Source organism: Aricia agestis, chromosome 3 (assembly GCF_905147365.1).
Source record: "Aricia agestis chromosome 3, ilAriAges1.1, whole genome shotgun sequence".
NCBI lineage: Eukaryota > Metazoa > Arthropoda > Insecta > Lepidoptera > Lycaenidae > Aricia > Aricia agestis.
In genome coordinates, this window is record NC_056408.1 from 11,745,775 (window position 1) to 11,767,541 (window position 21,767).

A 21,767-nucleotide genomic window follows, 5' to 3' on the forward strand; every position below is an offset into this window, starting at 1 on the left:
TCAGTCAAATATATAACAAACAAACAAATCTTTATTTTTTTACATAACATTTTTCCTACACGCTAATCTTACACAATCACTGATCTCCACACTAGGATTCCCTGTGTCGTGGAGACCAGTCTCTTCCATCATGCACATAAATACTAGATACAATATACAGTTAAGTGATTTTAAACAGTATAAACCCTTCCATATTTTAGCTACAACTTCCTATTGATTTGACCTACCTGTAAAATATTATTCACATTCAAAATCAACGGCGAAAGCAATTAAAATCCTCAATCTAAAACTGCCATAAATAAACAAATGGAGCGGTAAATAATAATAAATGTATAATTTAGTTTGGAGCTTGATCGAGTTTTCCGAGGTCAAATTGGAGGCACGCCTAACAAATTGTGTCTATTTATTATGAAACAAGTTCGTCTATCGGCGATTTGTAGAGGCTATTAGGCTTCAGTCTCGAAATGATCAGTCCAAAACGCCGCGCGGCGAGCGGTTTTCGAGGTATGTCGATAGTGTCCATATTATAAGGGCGAAGTCAAACGAGCGTAATTTTGCGAGTCGTGAGTCGCAGAATTTGGGTCGCGTAAATTATTATTTTAGTATTAATAGTTTAGTAGGAATTATTTTCTGTGAAACTGGATGCAGCAGAATTTCTGCCAACCGAAATTCTGCGACTTACGACTCACAAATTACGCTCCCGCCCCGCTGACCGCGGATTTCCAGACTGAAGCCTCACGTAGATAACCGTCGAAGTTCGTTGGGCCCCGTCGTTGCTATGATATACGCTTCATAAACGTCATAAATTTACACCATGACTGGAGGCATGAAATATTGAAGGCAAAAATATATGAAGTCGAGGCGGATTTATGATGTGGAAGTAGTGGCCTACCGATATCGTGATCAAAAGTGAATTATGTACGGTAGACGGTATAGACTATAGTGACTGCGTATGTTAATAATCAATCGTCTTAATGACTATGTAGTCATTAAGACGATTGATTATTAACATATAATATGTACATACAAGTATGTACTTCGATTATAGGTAGGTATATACATATACATTATACAGCTCAATACAGTCGTTCTGTCTATCCGCCCATCTGCTTTTTTTGATAACTTCGGTGATCATTTTTATCAATATAATTTGATGAAATTTTGTACACGTCTTTCACTTACCTACTCTACCTTTGGTATGATAAAATCGTTATAATTTTGTATTTTAAGGTAAGGTACTCGTAGTTAGCACCCCATAAATAATTACAGTAAGAAACTTCTATCTTTTTAAGTTGCTTAAGAAGCGACGAAAAGGTATAGTAATGTTCTTATTTCGATGATATATTAAACTACAAAGTAATGTATCAACCTAAATTGTTATAAGCTGATTAAATATTATAATATCTATCTATCAATATAAATTAAAAGGAATTTTCAATTTTGTTAGTCTAGCTAAAACTCGAGAACGGCTCAACCGATTTGGCAAAATTTTGTCTTCTCGTGGTGTTCCAAGAAAGTTTATATTAGGAGAATAGAGATATGTAGTTAACTGGGTCATCTAGTTAATAATAAAATATATTTAGCAACTAATATCGTAGTGATATTAAATCCAATTTGTAACTAGGCGGCCGCGGCGGCACCACGTAAGGAAATAAACGTGATTATCGAGCGAAGTTACAGGCGGTAAATTTGTGATTTCCAATTAATATTGGTTCACTCAGACTCATGGTAAATTAAAATTATATTAACAAATTTTCCAAACGAAGTACCCTTAAAGGATTTGTAATTATAAACTCCTTTGGGATAGATGAAACAAAAATTGTGTGCAGCAAATTGTTGTTTATACAATCTGGGGGCACGGGAGTGCCCCCGCCAAGATGAGCCAAGCGAAGCGCGCAAGGGCACTACCTACCTTTTCTCGAAACGTTTCGTCGTATTTTTGAACCCTCGTAACTTTGGTTTGAATAATGCCAGATAGTTGAAATTTTTAAGATATAGTGACATAGGTATAGTTATTAAATGCGCAAAGTTTGAATATCGTAGCTATTATACTTTAGATTTTATAGGTGTCCAAAAACCCACAATTTGGTCACTGACTCACCGATCATCAAAACTGTTAGGGTACTTCCTGAAGTCTTAGAAAGCTGAAATTTGGTATGTAACATGATTTTAGTACTAAAACAACAAAAAAATTATCAAACCCAACTTAACCTATATCCGTACCATTATAGAGCAAACTTAGGCAAAAATTTGTGTTTTTTGTATGGGAGCTCCCCTTAGTTTTTTATTTTATTTTAATATTATCATTAAATATTAAAGTAGACATATAACTAAGGACTTTGAGAAAAATTCAAGTACCTACCTGTGTGTAGAGCAAAAAAGGCCAAAAAAATCACGTTTGTTGTATGAGATTATACTCCCCCCTTTAATATTTATTTTATTTTATTTTTAGTATTTGTTGTTACAGCGGCAAAAGATACAAAAGATACATAATCTGTAAAAATTTCAACTCTCTAGCTATTACCCTTCTTGAGTCGGTCTGTCTGTCTGTCTATCTATCTGTCTCTAGTACAGCCTAGAGACAGACAGACAGACGGACAGACGGATAGACGGAAAGACAACGAAGTCTTAGTAATAGGGTCCCGTTTTTACCCTTTGGGTACGTAAGTACGTAAGTTCAAAAAATAGTCGTAGTCTTAGCATTTCTTTGCAAATATTTAATTAATGAGAATATTTCATTAATTATAATAATAATAATTAGTTACTTAACTACCAATCTATTTCAAGTTTACTTAAACTTGAAACAGATTGATTAGGAATTTTAGGATAATTAGTATAGTAGGTCTTAAAAGATATTTTTAATGCAAACAACATCGGTTTACGGTTATTTAAAAACAAAAAAGGTTGCTTAGAAAGTTAAACAGCTATACCAAACATCATCGCGTCATCGATAGTGCGATGTAGGTGCTCAACAGTGTGTGATTTTAACTAATGTGTAGTGTTTTTAGATTCTCCTTGTGCGGCTGACACATTATAATATTATTATCAAATATTTTGCCGCACTTTAGTGTAAAATTAAGGTTTTTAGATTTAGGGCTGAGTATGTAAGGTTAGAAACTTGGCTCTATATGAGATCTCACTACTTTTTGCCACGACCAACTATTAATATTATTATTATGTTCTCATCTTGGCAACATTTTTACATGAAAATGTTTTTGGTGGGATGATATTTTACTTATACAAATATGTTACGTCCATACTATTTTCTGGCTTAATTAAATCTCTTCCGAACAATTTTCAAATTCAAAAATCCAAACATTGACAATTTTGACAAATACCTAAGTGAAACAAAAGATACGAAAAACTATTTACATAAAAGAGACAGTTCTATTTTTAAACGTCGAATCGTATCGCTGTCTCTTTCTTCGCCTGAGCTATGACTAAAATTCGATTTTTTCCAGATTGTTCGAAAAAATAATTGAAAATGTAAATAATCGAGGTATTTATTGCAATCAAGACATGTGGTAAGAGATTCCATGTGTTTTGTTTTTTTTTGAGTCATAATTGGTACATTTTCGAAACGCGCACGATGTCATTTTCAATTTATTTAGGTAAGACAAGACGCGGCACGTTCGTGACTGCGCTCGATGCAGACTGAACAACAGACGGCCCAACTGGGCCGTATTTGAATCTTCAAAACGCGCGCGGTAGTAACATATTATCTGCTTTAAGTTTTTCATCATTGTGTTTATAAAATAAAAATACTATTTTTGAAATAACTTGGTATAATAATATTTTTATTTGAATTTTATGAGTACTACCTGTTATTTTTTACTCTATCTGCAATCTGCATATCTAAAGCTAAGTACTCACATACGGTTTTACTCGAGAGTTTTACTCCAAATCGAGCAAAGACTACCGTGTGGACCGCAAAACTCACAGCTTGAAAGTTCGCAAGTCGCATCGAGTCGGCTACTCGATTTGGAGTAATCGAGTAATGCTAGTTTTGCGGTTCACACGACAATTTTTACTCGGTTTGGAGTAAAACTATCAAGTAATGCTGAATATGTGGACGAAAGGTCGAGCCGTAGTTTTGACTCTACGTGATTGCTCGATCGAGTAAAACCGTATGTGAGTACTTAGCATTACACCTATTTTTAATAGTCAAAATAATCCGAAGTAGACGCAGTCGCAGCTCAAACAAAATGTTGACGTCTGACGTACACCGTCTCATCGTGAGTAATCGAATTAGACTTTCATGATCTAAATGTAAATGATTAGCTTAGCGCGATCTATCGCGTCAGTACGCAGGGGCTGATTATTATTCAAGTTGGTTCCGAGCTCAGGGCCTGCATATTATTCATGTTTGCAGCAGTAATGCCCCTGCTGATTGTGAGCAATTGAGTTAATCTCAACGCCCCGAGCAATTGGGAGTGTGTGGCTCCTGGGTGACTGATTGTATCAAAGGCTGATGTTGCTAATTGGCCACGTTCGACGCCTTATTACAGTTTTATGTAACTTTGACGGATGTTTGTCGGATAGTGAAACTTGTATGTATGGGACGCAAAAGGCGCAAAGAAATTGGTGTAGATAAAATTGTTCCTATGTAACTATGAATTATAATACTATTAATACGTCTTTTATTTCGAGCTCTACATCATTAAAACCTTACAGCTTACATTGTAGATACAGTTAGTATATATATAGTATAGTTTATGTCAGTAGCGTGGGATATCTGTTAGTTTATGTTATTTAGCGAGTGCAATGGAAACCTTGGGGCGAAAATTTGCCCAGCAGTGTGACAGCATAGGATGTTAAAAATAATTATACTATCTAGAAACCGAGCTTTGTGAGGGCTCACGTCGTTTTTCTGTGTGATAATAACCTTGAAAGCAGTTTTTTGTGTTTTAATAGTAACCAAACCTTGACTGACCGATGATAACACATCTACATATAAATAAAAATTGCTATGAGCATAAATCAATAGGCGTGACAGCTTTTCCGCAAAGTGTACCAAAAGCGCTCAGGTTGTGGGATATACTAGGGCTCGCTTTGCTCGCCCTAATAAAAGAAGTTTTCTATTCCTTGTTTCAGAGCATCCACGAGAATGAGCAATGTCAGCAGCATAGAGCGGCGAGCTCGTGCGTGATGTGAGCAGTATGCGACGGTGGCTGATGATGACGCTGGTGGCGGCGGTGGCGCTGGTGCGCGGGTGGGACTGCGTGTGCAACCCGCGGGAGTGCGAGGCGCTCGAGCCCAGCGGGTGCCCGGGCCTAGGCATCGTGGTGTGGGACCCCTGCAGGTTGGGCACTTTGATTTACTGAAAGCTGACCTTGTCGTTTTCTGACATATTTTGCTGCATGATTATGAGCTAGGCTTAAAAAGTTAACTATACGAACTTAAAAACGAGATACCACGTGCACAATGCAATACTCAACGTGAACTTCCGTATATTTTAGGGTTTCGCCCCCAAAAGTTAAAGACGGGACCCTATTACTAAGTCTTGGTTGTCTGTCCGTCTGTCTCTCTGTCTCCAAGCTGCAATTCAAGGACCGCTATAACACTTCTGATTTTTTTGCAGATTGTGTATTTTTGTTGCTGCTATAACAATAAATACTAAAACAAAATAAAATTAATATATGAATAAGCTCCGTTACAATAAACACAATTTTTTGTCTATTTTTGCTCTATAATGGTACAGAACCCTCCGCGCGCGAGTCAAACTGCACTTAGCCGATTTTTTTCGAACGTCGTTATTATTACTATCAAGAATGGCCTAAAGCTTCTGGAGAAGGAAAAAAATGCAAAACATAAAGGCAATTAAATAAAATAAAATTGTATGTCAAATATTATATTAAATAAAAAAAAGCCTGAAATTTTTGAAGTTAGATTTTTCCCTGGACGTAATTAATACATAATTTCATGAACATTTAAAGGTCAAATTGGCCTGGACAATTCCCAGCGAGAGATTTGATTTAGTGGATCCCATTTGTCAGCTAGAAAGCGAGCAGATTAATTTGAATAATGGGTTCTTGATTGTTCTATTCCCTAGAAGTAATAGAACAGACAAATTCAAGAATAGACAAAATCAAAACTATTTTGAATAAATATATACAGCAGAACATAGAACCTCGGTTTTTGAAAAAGCATTAAAAATAGTTTTGATTTTGTCTATTAAATATACATTTAAAAAGTAAGTTTAGATTTCTATGAATATACTTAGTAGGTATCAACTTAGCGACAAAATAATTATCAGGTCTTACAGCGGGATGATTCATAGGTCTCATTAGATTCGTATTCGGAAACCGCGTTGCTATTGGTCAACGCTAGACGCAGCAAGCGTTTATTGGCTGACACAAAAAATGTCGAGTCAAACACATATAACCCAAAAGACAGCGACATCCAGACATTCATCATTTGATAAAAGCTGAAAGTATTCCTGTATATGACCCCTATACAGGTAAAATAGTTAAAATATAAATAATGAAATTTCTGTAGTGATTCCTTCAGGAGGTATCCAGTTCTGAAGGTCCACCTAACCTTCGACAAAGTTTAAGGCTCAATTTTTTATCTAATTTTCTTTCGGGTAGCAGTAGATATCTCACCCCCCACTGCCAGACACTTATGACAGCAATTGCTTCCGACTGCCGGACCACCGCGAAATCTAATACTTGAGGGGTGACTGGCAGTGGACTGCCAGACCACCGCGAAATCTAATACTTGAGTGCCAAAAATGTTTGGGATTGGAAGACGAGATTTCTACAGCTACCTCGAAGGATATAAGGTAAAAATTGAGCTTATACTTTAGCGAAGTTCAAGCAGACCATCAGATCTGGTACCTCCTAAACTTTAAAGTAACCGCGACCGAAACTCCGTAGTTGCTGGTCGTTCTTCCTTATATACAGGAAAACCTTCAGCTTATATAAAATGACAAAAGTCGCTGTCGCTGGCTCTTGGGTTATAATATGTGTTTTGACTCGAAATTTTTTTGTAACAACCAATAAACGCTTGCTGCGCCTAGAGTTGACCAATAGTAACTGTTTCGAATTCAAATCGAACGCGAAGAATCATCCCATTTTTTTGAAAAGTTGATACCTACAATGAATGATGATACTGAAGTACCTACGGATGGATCATGGAAATCATATTAGTGACTACTCACCCGTGCGACCCACAAAGTTCGTAGCCTTGGCCATGACCTTTGTTTTCTAAGAACATCAAGGACTCGCCAAGATCAAATGATATGAATTTAAAGTGTCCCTATTTAGTCTTGAATTTTCAGGTGTGAAATGTATTTTAGTGAATGTATTTTAGAGTTTTCTAAGAAATAAATTAGATTTCCACTAATTTTTACGTCTTTAAAATTCAGTAGTTTGTTTGATAGCAATAAAAATAATTTTAAGAGTCTAGAACATGTTGGTAACGTGGAACGAGACGTTTAAAATTAATAAAATATTACTATAATAATTTCTTGTTTTGTTATTACGAGACTGCATCAAAACCATAATACCAACACGGAAAATTTAATTGTCCGGATGCAGAAAAATATTTACTTACCAAAAATATGAACGATTACAATATTTCAAATTCAAATTTAAATTCTTTATTAAGCATACAATAATATTATACAATAGTATAAAAGCTAGGTAGCGTACATCACGTCGTCTAATCCCATGCTAAGTAAAAACTTGTGTTATGGCAAACAGACAACAGATGCACGCCGAACAATTTTATCCTAATATATATTATTTACACATTTACACACACAATCACACTACACTTTATCACGTAAAGTTATATTTACAAGTATATATAAGTATAAACAATATTTACAAGTACTAAATTGTAATCGTTCATATTTTTGGTAAGTATGTAAATATTTTGCAGTGAATCTTTGTACTCACCTAGGTAATTACTATCATAAGCTGAATAATAACTCAAATAATAAGGTAAATATTCTCGTATGGGAAATGATCTTGGTATTACGTTTGTATAAGAATTGCGATAACACCCGGACTCTTAACCGTAACATTTAATGGTCTATTGACCAACAGATGCTAAACCAAGACAGGTCGAGGCGCAATTTGTATATCATGTTCATTCGCAGTATCCATTTAACAATGACTGCATCTTACACGAAATCAATAATATAGTTTGCTGTCGGAATTCTCCATAGGTACTCCAACAATTAATTGGAAGCATCTCAAGATCTTATGTCAAATAATAATATAATATAAGACGCCTACGTATTCCTTAAGGGGCCTACGCTTTGGCGATTGATCGTAGGCGTCGAGTCTGTCGTTTCAGACACAAAAATAACACGGAAACTAACAACGTTCTTGGGAGATCATATTTTGAGACGTTAACGAGGTTAACGCCTCCGTGGTCTAGTGGTATAGAGCGCGGCTCTTGACTCGGAGGTCGTGGGTTCGATTCCCGCGTTGGAAACATGTTATTTCCAAGTTTGGTTAGGACAATGCAGGCTAATCATCTGATTGTCTGACAAGTAAGATGATCCATGCGTTGGATGGGCATGTAAAAAGTCGGTCCTGCGCCTGATCTCTCGCCAGTCGTGTCGGTCTTCCGTCCCACTGGGTTATGAGAGTAAAGGGCTAGAGTGCTCTTGTGTACTGCGCACACACTTGGGCACTATAAAATTACTCCTGTGTAGCTGGCCTGGTTTTCAATTAAACCGGCCAACGTCACCGAAACCGGTGTGGGAGCTATTATATATTTTGAGAGTAGGTCTATATAAAATAATAATACTCAGTAGGTAGTCATTATTTAATTTTGTTTCATAATTTATAAAATAATTCATTTGTTTGTGTGGCATGTCCTAAAACGGCTATAATAAAGGCTAATTATTATTATTAAGAAATGGTTCTCCTTAAAAATCAATTATGAGTGTTTTGATAAATACATATTTCACAATATTTATTGCGTAAAATAAGAATGTAAGTATAGTATAGTCGTACTTCACTTACGTCCTTCATTATCGTAACGATATATCGTAATATGTGAATGGGGGCCCTTACGACATTAGTCAGATATCATTTACGAGGTAATGATACCATTAGCTATAACGCGAAACAATGTGATAGCTCGTTAATCTCGCCTTCGCTAGTCTTAAGTGATTACGTATTAGGTAATCGCCTTATTATATGTGGCCAGCGATGCTTCGACACAAATAAGTTAATAAAAATTACTGGTGTAATGGGCGCTGAAATATAATATTGTATTTTGCTAAATATTGACATTCCCTGTCAAGAGGGAATGCAAAATAACTATAATGCAAAATATTACGCAACAAGGGCCAACCCACACGTACCACAACCACACGACAACCACAACCACATCATGTCATCGGGCGTATATTTCGTATTGTAAATGAACTAGACCATTCAAACGTACCACATCGCAACCACGGCCGACCACATCGCAACCACTGGCGACAACGCAACCACGTCGTCATTTTGTCGGTACCACAACGCAACTACAAAAAGCTGCAACGACACGATTCACGCACACACACTGCTCGATGACATTTTGTCGTTGTGATGTCGTGTGGTTGTGGTACGTGTGGATTGGCCCTTAGATTATGATTCAGTAAAATATAAAATATAGTTATAATTTACTGAATAAACAGGAAAACACAGTTATAAAACGACACCGAGCAAAAAGCGTTGTTAAAAACCTTATAACTTAAACAAACTCCCTGTTAATATAACCTGTAAAATGAGCTAAAATAAACAAGGACTTAAGCCAATGCAGATATATTATATTAGCACTGCGCCGCTGCGAATGTTCTGCATAGCATTCTCTTATTAAAGCCTATTTAATATTTATCTTACTCTCGGATAATATTTCATAAACTCTCGGATGAAACACAACTTTTTTATTTTCTAGGCTATGTTTAGCTTATTCTTAACGAGGTCTAACCTTGGATTTTTACACACATTACTCATTAGGTACAACTGAACCAGAAACTGCTTGTAATATTGTAATAGATTTTAGACGTGGGAGAGCCATGCTTCGGCACGAATGGGCCGGCTCGACCGGAGAAATACCACGTCCTCAAAGAAAACCGGCGTGAAACAGCGCTTGCACTGTGTTTCGTCGAGTGAGTGAGTTTACCGGAGGCCCAATCCCCTACCCTATTCCCTTCCCTACCCTCCCTTATTCCGTTCCCTTTCCATCCCTACCTTCCCCTATTACCCTATTCCCTCTTAAAAGGCCGGCAACGCACCTGCAGCTCTTCTGATGCTGCGAGTGTCCATGGGCGACGGAAGTTGCTTTCCATCAGGTGACCCGTTTGCTCGTTTGCCCCCTTATTTCATTAAAAAATAAATAAAAATAGAGCTATTTATGGACGGATCTTTTCATATAATATTATGAGATACTCAGGTGTGAATACAAGTGGGCGTGGGTTTTATAAAATGTAAATAAAATATTTTTATTATTATGTCGCAGGCATTGTAGTAAAATTAGCCAGCTAAATGCCTAAGCGTCACTACATAGTATACAACAAAGTCACTTTTTCTGTCCCTATGTCCCTTTGATCCTTTTAATCTTTAAAACTACGCAACGGATTTTGATGCCGTTTTCTTTATTACATAGAGTGATTGAAGAGTAAGGTTTATAAGTATAATATTATTAATTAAATAGTGGAGAAATACTGTTATTTTTGATGTTTATAATATGATGTCGTAAATAATTACATTTTTTTCGCTTACATTGCAAACGCAGACTGAACTCTACGAGATTTATCAAAATAATGTACTAGTATTGTGCACAATGAAAAGGTCTACAGAAAACTTCCGATGGTCATCGGTCATTTTTCATATGAACAGATCATTTTTTCTTTTAATTTTATGACGAAAATGGTAATAGAAACTGTGCTCATTCCTCTTTTGGTTTGATCTTAGTAATTGAGAAGCTCTATATCACTCTTTAAAGTAAGTAATGAATATGTTCACAATATGCTGAAGTTAAAAGATATTTTACAAATTGTAGTCTAAACAAGCAGGCAACAAGAAACATGAGATTCTATTCAGAGAGATAATTGTAGAACCAGATCGAAACGAAAAAGCTACAAGCTTTTGCGTTGTTCGGTTTAAATAATGCTAGAACAATACGAAATTTCCATCATCAGTTTTAATTGATCATCATTAATTGCTCTAATAGTAGCAATTCTTCTGTTTGATATGATTTCGATGAAGTTCAGTAAATACCGTCTAGAATCTAGATTACATTCTTTTAAAACATTAACTATTGTTAATGATAAAAATAATCGTGAAAAAAACTATCATATCATTAAAATAATAAAGTAGTTGTACAATTTGTACAGTAGTAGTTACTACGAGAGTAATAATGTTGTGCACAGACAGAGAAGCAAAAATAGATACAATTACAAAACAAAATTCAAGAAAAAAAATTGAGAGGTGTCAAGGGACACCCGAATGGAACGAAGTTATTTGTAATGTTCAAAAAACCTGTATATATACACTCAAAATAAATATTAAAAAAAAGACATCTACTGACGCCCAGAAATACTATCAATGCCCTCTGCCCCTAGCATGCAAGTACTAATAAAAAAAGTGTCGTTACAACTTTTTCAGTCTAGCCCAAAGCGCAACGCGCTATAAGGAACTATAACGTTCCAACATGTTTATATATAGCATAATATTATATAATTATTATATTATAGCAGCCTGCATAGCTATAATTTACTCACCTGAGTGAACAAGTATAACAGACCAAATAATATATTATTATTCTGAATTACTGACACGTATTGGTTCACTTCAATCAACGTATATCTGCGTCTTACGTTTGGCATTTCAGGGTCCGTAGATATCACATGAGGAGGATCCGAGTAATTTATTTTGGGGAGTGTTTGACACGACCCTATCGAGGTTGTTTTTTAACAAATATAACCTTTAGATTACTCTTATTTGGTTTAAATGGCAAATGATTGCTATTGATTTTTGTTGCAAGAATAACCTTAAAAATTTGTGGTAAAGTGGCCTTAATAAAATATGTAAAGAAGATAGTTATTATTGGGTTCAAAATAGTAATATTAAGAGCGTATTAATATATTTTAAACTTTATATTTTATAGAGCTACAAAAATTGGGCCAATCGATAATAATGAGACGCTGCATTTTTTAGATAACGATCCAAATGAAACTTTATTAGCTCGATAGAAAATTATAGAGATAACAGTGCATAGGTACCTGCATACAGTAAGTTCATTGATCATTCTAATAATAATTTATCATTATATTATTTATTATTCAGGTACATAATGTCGTCAAAATAGGAGTTCACTCTATCCATAATATTAATAATATAATTATTCGTAAACTTTGTAGCTATAATAGTAAGCTTTGTAAAATTTTCCTAATAAAATATCAAATGAAACCCTACTTTTTCTGTTGGCAGACAAGTGACAGGACAATTATTAATTTTACATTTCTGAGAATCGCGGGCACTTACATAAACAGTTCGCATTTCTAATGAATGAGATTTACATTAAAATAAGTTTGAAAAAACTGTTTGAAATAATAATAATAATTAGAATAACTATAAGAATTTCGTAAATGTATTTAATGTCATGGTATTTTAATGGTTGTAAAATAGTTTGTAATTACTTTTTAGTTAGTTTAAGTTTCAGAGATTTGAGGCAATACTACATAACATGGTCTACTATATTATTATGAAAAAATAAAGCCTTTTAAAAGTTTTAATTAATTGTAAACCTGTATGTCAATGACACGCACAACTAAAGATATAGGCATGAGCGACGACGGCAAAAATGAAAATAACAACATTCTCATTACTCCTACTGACACATAGTTCCAAATCATTAATTCATCAAGAGCACTACATAGACGTCAGACTATGAATCACAAGAGACGTTTTATAATATTATGGTGGCATTCCAATTTGGCCACGCGGTAATTATCCTTGTAGGTTTATAATAACGTCAAATAAATATATTTTGTGTAATTATTATAATACTTAATACACAATATTATATAGTATGATGTGCTTACAGTTAAAAGACTGATCGCAAATAAAATTGAGAGAAAAGAAAATGATTTTAATTTTGACTATTTTCGTGTTGCAGATGCTGTAAAGTGTGTGCGCGAACATTGGGCGAGGACTGTGGCGGGTTCAGGGGAACGTGTGAGCCGGGCCTTAAGTGTTACGAGGGCTCGTGCTCGCCCATCACGTGAATACGAGTGTGTGACAGAACGTTAGGAACAAAACATATCGTAGACAACGGACCGGACCAGCTATGGAGGTACAAGCGACGCTTTTCTTTCTGAATATCGTAACTGATCTTACTTAGTTGAAATATATTATATTTTGTTAAAAAAAATATGACGAAAATTTTACACGTAATTGAAATTAAAAATATATATATTGATACAGTCTTCTGTGCAAGCAGTTTTTCAATTACTTCAGGCAAATTGTAGTGCGAAAATGTAACCAAATAAAACATGTACTCCTATTGGCGAGAATTAAAAATTCCTATCTCTTCCATACGAGGTATTGCATCGAATATTCGTTACTTTAAAATGGCAATGTTATACAAAACATAATCAATGAAACGAGATGCGAGCGAAATAAAACATTCATAGCTTTGTGAGAGCAAAAAGCGATCGCAGCTATACGGATTTTAGCAATGTTGATATTTTGTCGAAAAATATTTGTTAATTAATCAAGGTTTGACAATAAACTTAGATTACTCGTGAATTCCAATTAAAAATTTATTGTAATAAAAGTATTGAACAACGATAAAAACTATCAAAATGTCTTTGTGGGTTTATTTGTACCTACTGAGTTACACCCCTGCTACTTTTATAATCTAATTTTCAAATTTCCTAAATGTATATAATACTTACTTAAACGTATCTCAATACCTATACTTGTAAATAGTTTATAAGTGTGTAGATATTAGGACTTAAGTATAAATTTTAAGGTTTTTGTATACTTAGTAAGCTATATAGGATAATGATTATACGTATATTTTATTACGCAATCAGATCAATATTATGTATTCGGAACTACAAAAGTTTAAAATAAAAATTAGGTTTAATTTTTTCCTGCTATGAAACATAATATTTGGAAATTTTGTCATTTCATCCTAAAATATTAGATATAAATAATATATTATATTAAGTCATTTCTATTTTTATTTATTTAAAAATAGTTTTGTTTTATTAAGTCAATAACTTTGGTTAAATAATTACAAAATGATTCGAAATGTAAATACATAATCATCAATTTTATTACACTGGTATACTCTGTTCTAACTTTTAAGTGAATGTATGTTTATAAAATTTAACAAGCTTAAAAATATAAAAATAAAAGATTAAGATTTTCTGTGTGCTTCCACGTAAATATGTTGTAGGATAAAAACTTGTACCTAATTTAATATTGTACATAAAGGTGAGTGTATTTTAAACATTATATCATACAGTATAGTACAATACTCCCAAATTAATAATGCGCATGCATATCTAGGCTACTTGACGTAATCACGAAAACACCCAAATCTATGAAACGTAAGAGCCCCAAACAATGACTTGCATTTTGCACCTTGTTCAAAGGAAATAGAAGTAATAGAGTAAATACCTATATATTATATATTATATAAAACTCAAAGGTGACTGCCTGACATGGTGATCTATCAACGCACAGCCCAAACCACTGGACGGATCGGGCTAAAATTTTGCATGCAGGTATATGTTATGACGAAGGCATCCGCTAAGAAAGGATTTTGATAAATTCCAACCTCAAAGGATTAAAATAGGGGATGAATGTTTGTATATAATAACACTTCTTAACGCGAGCGAAGCCGCGTGCAAAAGCTCGTCATATTATATAGCCGGTGGCAGTCCGCTGTCGCTGGTCCATCAATAAGTGCTATAACTCACCGGGAAGCTATCGCAGCGTTACCATGATAACGTTCAAGCAACGTTTGACGCCTCTACGTCGCTGCAAAGCGCTGTTCTTTTTAAAGTTAAGATTAAAACAAAGCTTGCAGCGACGTCTTCCGATGCTCGGGAATTACGACCGTTGCCGAAAAATTACAAAAATTTCTATGCCCATTATCACTTTGGGAGCACTGTAACTCAGATTGAAGTATAACACGCAGGGTTAAGTTTTGCGCGTGTGCAAATTTTTGTTTCTCTACCTGCGCAAATGTGTGTTTCAGGAATCGGGTGGTTTAGTATGAAGATGGTCTACTGTATATTATTTACACTGTGTTATTAGTGAATATATTATAGTTAGTTATTTAATTTTCTCAAAATGATTTTGTTTCTGTTACGAGTATAATTGTGCGTACAATTAAGACTATTTTTTAAAAACCTTCAATTTACTTTAATAGAATAGAAAACCTAAAAAACTTTACAAAACCTGTGGTTGATTTAATTAATATTTGATTGAAATATATTTGTTGATGATAATAAGTTATTAAACTTCTGTTAATTTTTTAAAGCTATATTTTGACTTTAAATAATAATACCTACCTATGTATCTCGAGTTATAAATAACGATAATGCTTATAATAACCAAATAGTTGTAACTTGTATAAATAGACATATTATTTTAAATGCTACTTGTTAACTGTGCACATATTTATTGTAAAATTAAAATAAGTTAACGAAATGTTTCTTTTATTTTTTATTAGTTTAAAAAAAATACACTAGTTTATATTTTCTATTTCACAAAAACATAACAAGAAAATTTTAGCAAAATCGGTTCAGAGGTTGGTTGTGAAGTAACAGACAGACAAACAGACACACTTTCGCAATTACAGCGTGACTGGTGAGACATGTTCAATACTCGAGGACGTGATATTTGGCTATTATATTAGTTGAAAAAAAAAATAATAATAATAATATCAATTGATCACTGAGTAAATGTAGCTTAAAGCACAGAATATATATTAGTAGTACCAACTTAAAGTTAAATAATTATTTACCCAACGTATGGACACCGCGCGCGGGAGGTTACTAAGTGTCCATGATTCATTTTTTTAAAGGGAGTAAAAAATTAAGTACCTAATTTTATTACATAATTCTAATGAGAATCGAGTACCGAGTACTCTTTTTAAGTATTGATCATGTCTCACCAGTCATGCTCTATAATATTAGTTTGGATATGAGTTTACGAACAAAAGTTTTTATATGCACCTTGATTCATCTCTGTGATATGCACGCTCGAGAAATGCTTAAAATGATTTATTGTGAACACGTATAAGGAACAGAAATTCACAGGGTAATTGAAATATTAGTAAAGGAAGAAGTATGTAGGATACCTGCGTGAAGATATCCCACATAATATTTTCCTGTTTCACCAACAAGTTTGACCAGCAATTAGGCATGCGAGTTGTATTAGCTCCAACTTGGCAGTACACGCTCCTCATAATATCTTGTCTCGACTCTCAACTAATTTGCATTGAAATTAAACACGAAAGGCAAGCGCTAGCTCTGTAAAGTTTATAAAAAAGGAGAGAGCCCGTTTCAACATAATTTATAGCATCGCGATAATCGCAGCCGACACATTGTCATATCAGGTTTTATACGAGCTCGTAAAAACTCCGCGCAACCAACATTATGCTCCTATTGGCTGTGTCACAATCACCTAACGAGCCTATTTATTTCAATCGTCTATTTATGAACTTTATTTAAACGTGATGCTTTAAAATGGGATACGGTATACGTGAAACTGGAAATACAGCCTATGCCTTGTACGGTGAGTATATTTTAAAATTAAAAAACAAGCGCTATCAGCTATGGTAAAAAATTCACAATAACGGAGATTTGCGTTGCTAGATTATGTTAGCACTGTCACCATGGCCATAGGCAAAATACTTAGGTATTTTGCCTATGGCCATGGTGACAGTGCTAGTAGAGAGCTAGGCTCCCTGGCTACAGTAGTAATATTATAGTATACTAGCTGACCCGGTGATCTTCGTGTCACTTTAAAACCTTCCCTGGACTTCTACGAATATTTTAAGACTAAAATTAGACCAATCCGTTCAGCCGTTTTCGAGTTTTAGCGCTACTAACACAATTGAAATTCCATTTTTATATATATAGATAGTATAGTAGTATTAGCTACATCGCTTCGTAGCATCGCGAACTGCGTTGCGTCGACGTGCTAAAGCTCCTGGCTTCCTCCAAAAGCGGCGCCGTCATGCAGCGGCCGCAATACGGCGATGAATGACGTCACTAGAACTTTGTCCATGTAAGCAATATGGCGCGGTTTCCTAAAGAGCAGACACAATCACCGTTCTCTAGGAATCCGCGCCATACCCGCTCATATAGACAAAGTTCTAGTGTCGTCATTCACCGCTGCATCACGGCCGCCACACGACGGCACCGCTCTTGGAGGAAACCAGAGCTTAAAACATAAAAAAATATGACGGTAATAGCAAAGTTTGCCTTTTACTCACCTGCCGTCTGAATATGCGATTGTATAAAATCGATCTATTTAAGACATCGGACCTTCGAAGCTGCGACTGTGCAACTCAACGGAGCAATGTGTCCTCAAAAACAGAGGACACTGATCGGATTCGACACATCATTTTCATATTTTCGTTCACATATTTGATAGGCGATAATCTAAATTGACCCCCGCAATATGCCTCCGGTATTTGTATGAAAAATAACGGTTATCGCTTTACGATATTAAGGTCGAGCCCCGGAGTCCGCATGTTCATTCATTTTAGCGAACGCCGACGCCATTACGCGGTCGACCTGAGTATGAATAAAAATTAATAGCCAATTAATCCGAATTGACGATAGTATTACTGTTCCCTGACCTTTTACCGAATTTCGTAGTTTTTAACCTTGTTTTGTCACTTTTATCGTATGTTTAACATTTTCGCAGGGAAGTTTCTTCAGAAAACGATGAGTCTAAATAAATTATAAACTAAATGTCGAGTTCGAGCCGTAGTGAAAAAAAAAAGAAAAAAGCATCCTGGAATCTGAAGGTAAAGATCCAAGCAATCTCAATATTTTGCGGAATTCGCTTTGAGACTTAATATTGCTGCTTAAAAATAGAAAAATATTTTCATACCCCAGTTATTATATAGCGAAACACATTTTGTGAGGAGCGAAATTTTATTATGCTAGCTCAAAGTTTATGTCTAGTTTATTGCTTGGTTCATTTCTTGGAGCAATTCGGCACAAAGCGCCTTATCTGGAGCACTTGACTAATAACGGTGTGCGGGCCGATTTCGGTTATTCTGCAATAATCCTTTGTCGCACAGATTTTAGGTGGACACAAAATAATCCAGCGTTTGTACGTCACTTCTGCTACGGAACCGAGATACGGTGAGCCGCCTGAACAAGGGGCGGTAATAACGCCGCCGCCAACTTAATTTACTGCCATACTATAGCAAGTATTCAGCAAGTTAATATTTTAAGTCTTGACTACCTTAACAGAACACAAAATAATTATTATAATTTTATAGTATAATTTGAGCTCCTGCATATTTGCCAAACTTTCAGTATTAAATCATTGATTCTTAAATCTAATTATACCGACTGTTGCTAAAATTTAGTAGGGATAGGTACCTCTCCTAAATTTAATTTTTAACAACAATCGTTATTGTGGGGAGTCGCTAGCGGAAAATTGGGTAATCATTTCGCCTTTAATTATGAAGCTAATTATTTGGGATGCTCAAAATTGGAATTACAATGAAGGACAATTATTTCAGTTGATGTTTATCACAGTTACACGTATTGTTACAATGGTTTATTCAAATACGTCTCGTTGATTATAAAATAAACACAATAATATATTTTGAATTAATAGGAAATGAGTATAATATGAAGAAAATATATTGTTAGAATAGTAATATCTGACTTATGTAATCATAGAAGGCATCACACATGAAACTCAAAGAAAATAATAGAATTCTAGACTACATTAAGAGGGCGACTAACCCCAAAAATCAAACATCGTCTTTCTCTCTTCACACTCGCGTCCGTCTTTCATATGCCAGGTGAAAAAGAACAACGCGGATTCATCACCAAATTAGTTTCTTCTCAATAACTCGATAAATATACAACATTTTAAAAATCCGCTAGGTCAATCGCTCAATGATAGAATTTTATACAATGTGTTTAAATATTAACTTAGTTCAATGCACGGTTATGGCAATAAATGAAAAATTCCTGAAAATTAGATGCATCTTTGTGATTTTTTCTATCGAGAAAATTTTAAGATATCGTGTTATTGCTCAGATCGAATTCTCGGCAATATAATGTAGTATCTAATTTTAGAAAATGAAACAATTCGGGGCTTATTTTCAAGTATAAAAATGAATTATAAAATCGACACTTTAGTTTTAGGGTTAGTCGCCCTACATTGCTCTACATTGGCCGTGTTCGTCGGCGTTTTTTTTTGAACAAACCTTTTATTGCGCATGTCCAAAAGATGTCATGGCAACGCCATAACAAGTTGCTGGTCAAGTCGTAAACAACGTCTTAATTGTTTATACATGATTAAAATAATAAAAGCTAAACATAAATACATAAGCCTAAATTGTCTAACAGCCGCACAAATACTTTATTTAACACTATGATAGTGTTTGATTATTTTATTTTGGAAAATATGGATATGGATCACTTGGAAAAATTTAAAAATTTAATTGTTTTTTTTTATGAAATAAGAGGGCAAACGAGCAAACAGGTCACCTGATGGAAAGCAACTTCCGTCACCCATGGACACTCGTAGCCAGTGCCGTAAATAGGGCGGTGCTACCGGTGCCCAGGTACAGGGTGTAGACTCTGGGGGGCGCAAAAATGGCCAAACCAGGCAGGAGTATTATTTTTTCGGTTTGCTCCCGTTAATAGTTCCCGCTGCGCCCCTAGAGCACGATTCCAACAGTAAAATAGACCTATACATTGCTTTGGGTAATATAATAATATCTAAAAAAGCAAGGGCGCAGTTGTAGAAGCTCGCACAGGGCGCAAAAAAGACTGTTTACGGCACTGCTCGTAGCATCAGAAGAGATGCAGGTGCGTTGCCGGCCTTTTAAGAGGGAATAGGGTAACAGGGAGGGTAGGGATGGGAAGGGAAGGGAATAGGGGAAGGTAGGGAAGGGAATAGGGTAGGGGATTGGGCCTCCGGTAAACTCACTCACTCGGTGAAACACAGTGCAACCGCTGTTTCACGCCGGTTTTCTGTGAGAGCGTGGTATTTCTCCAGTCGCGCCGGCCCATTCGTGCCGAAGCATGGCTCTCTCACTGGTTTGTTCATTGCAACGCCAACAACAAATTGCAATTGGGTTAAATGTCAAGTCGTAAACAGTTGTCGTTGCCATGGCATGACATGATTTGGACATGCGCAATAACTAGGTTTTGCAGCGAATGCGCTAAAAATTACGCCGACGAACACGGCCATTGTAAGAAAAACACCAAGTGCTCACAAACTTTACAGCATGATAGACTATAAACAAACGATTTAACTTTGCCACTTTATAAATTGGCCGCAAAAAAGCGGGCGAAAATACAATTTACCGAACATGGTTTATCTTGAAGATAGCTGCCAAGTTAGGGAGTAAATGGCGAGATCGTATCAGCGGTCCCGCCGGTTCGTGGTCATTAAAATGAAATTAGGTTTCACGTTAGCTGCGCACGGAACGGAATAAAATATGTTCCCCGTAAAATATACAGTGACTGGCGCGTTTGTATGCAGATAACTGATCGCCGAGTTAACCGGTTTATTAATATCTTTGGGTGAGTAATGATAGTTATAGGAATGTATGGTTGACAACTGCAGGTGCATTTCTTTAGGTCTTTTAACATAGCAATCTGGTAATTCATGCATCTGGAAATGCATGAGTTGCCAGATTGAGACGACATGAGATGAATATGGAAATCAAGCAGAAACTAGGGACTCAAAATTGGTACTTGTTGAATTAAATATTTAAATATTACTGGCTGACCCGGGAAACGTTGTATTGTCATATTAAGTATATAATTATTTTGACCTGTATACCTTGAGTTTCGGCCTTTTCTGATCTATCCGATCCTATCTAACAAGTGAAGAAACCCACGTAAGTATTGTAAATTATATTACCAATGCCTGTACAAACTTTAGGGCAGGGGTTCGCAAACTGTGCGCTGCGGCGCCCAGCTGAGCTAGCACGCCCAGCAGTAGAAATGCGAAAGTATGGACAATAGGGTGGAGCGAAAAATGTTTTATTTTGATATTCGTTTCGGCATACCTATAAAAAGTTGCTGTTACTGTTCACAAATATATATACAAAATTTTATCTAGATCATTATAAATTTAGAGGTGCCCCCAACGTCATGAACTTTAGAGAAATTCGAAAAACTTTGTCAAAAACCACCAACTTCTAATATTGCCAAATTAACGCTGAACTATATTATGTGTATTCCGTTACGTTCGTAACTGTTTAAGCTTGAATATTGCTCAGATAGATGGGGAGATTAAGGCAGGAGAGGTGATTTCATTGCACTTTTCAATCGTTGTCTGAACGCCATAAAGTGCGCGCTATTATTGTAATTCTGCTTGTGAGAAACAGTGATTTTAAGCACTACCCACAAGAAAATAAACTCCAGTAAGTAATATTTTTAAATTCCTGTTCACTTATTGTTGATAAAATACTATTTTCGATATAATTTATACCTTGTATTTCTCTTTATTACAGTCAATATGTCGTCAAAACACGAAAAGAGACATGTTATCCCGTTTTTGGTTTATCGAAGA

At 35.3% G+C, this 21,767-nt stretch overlaps 1 protein-coding gene across 1 annotated transcript in view; it reads left to right on the top strand.

The window, feature by feature from the left end:
* LOC121740492 (insulin-like growth factor-binding protein 7) overlaps nt 1–13,394 on the top strand; it is a 29,782-nt gene extending 16,388 nt beyond the window's left edge. The window contains exons 2-3 of the mRNA XM_042133193.1: nt 5,095–5,302; nt 13,132–13,394. Coding sequence (XP_041989127.1) covers nt 5,160–5,302; nt 13,132–13,240 — 252 coding nt within the window. The 5' untranslated portion in view covers nt 5,095–5,159 and the 3' untranslated portion in view covers nt 13,241–13,394. The remainder of the gene's footprint in view (nt 1–5,094; nt 5,303–13,131) is intronic.
* Nucleotides 13,395–21,767: the final 8,373 nt, after the last annotated feature.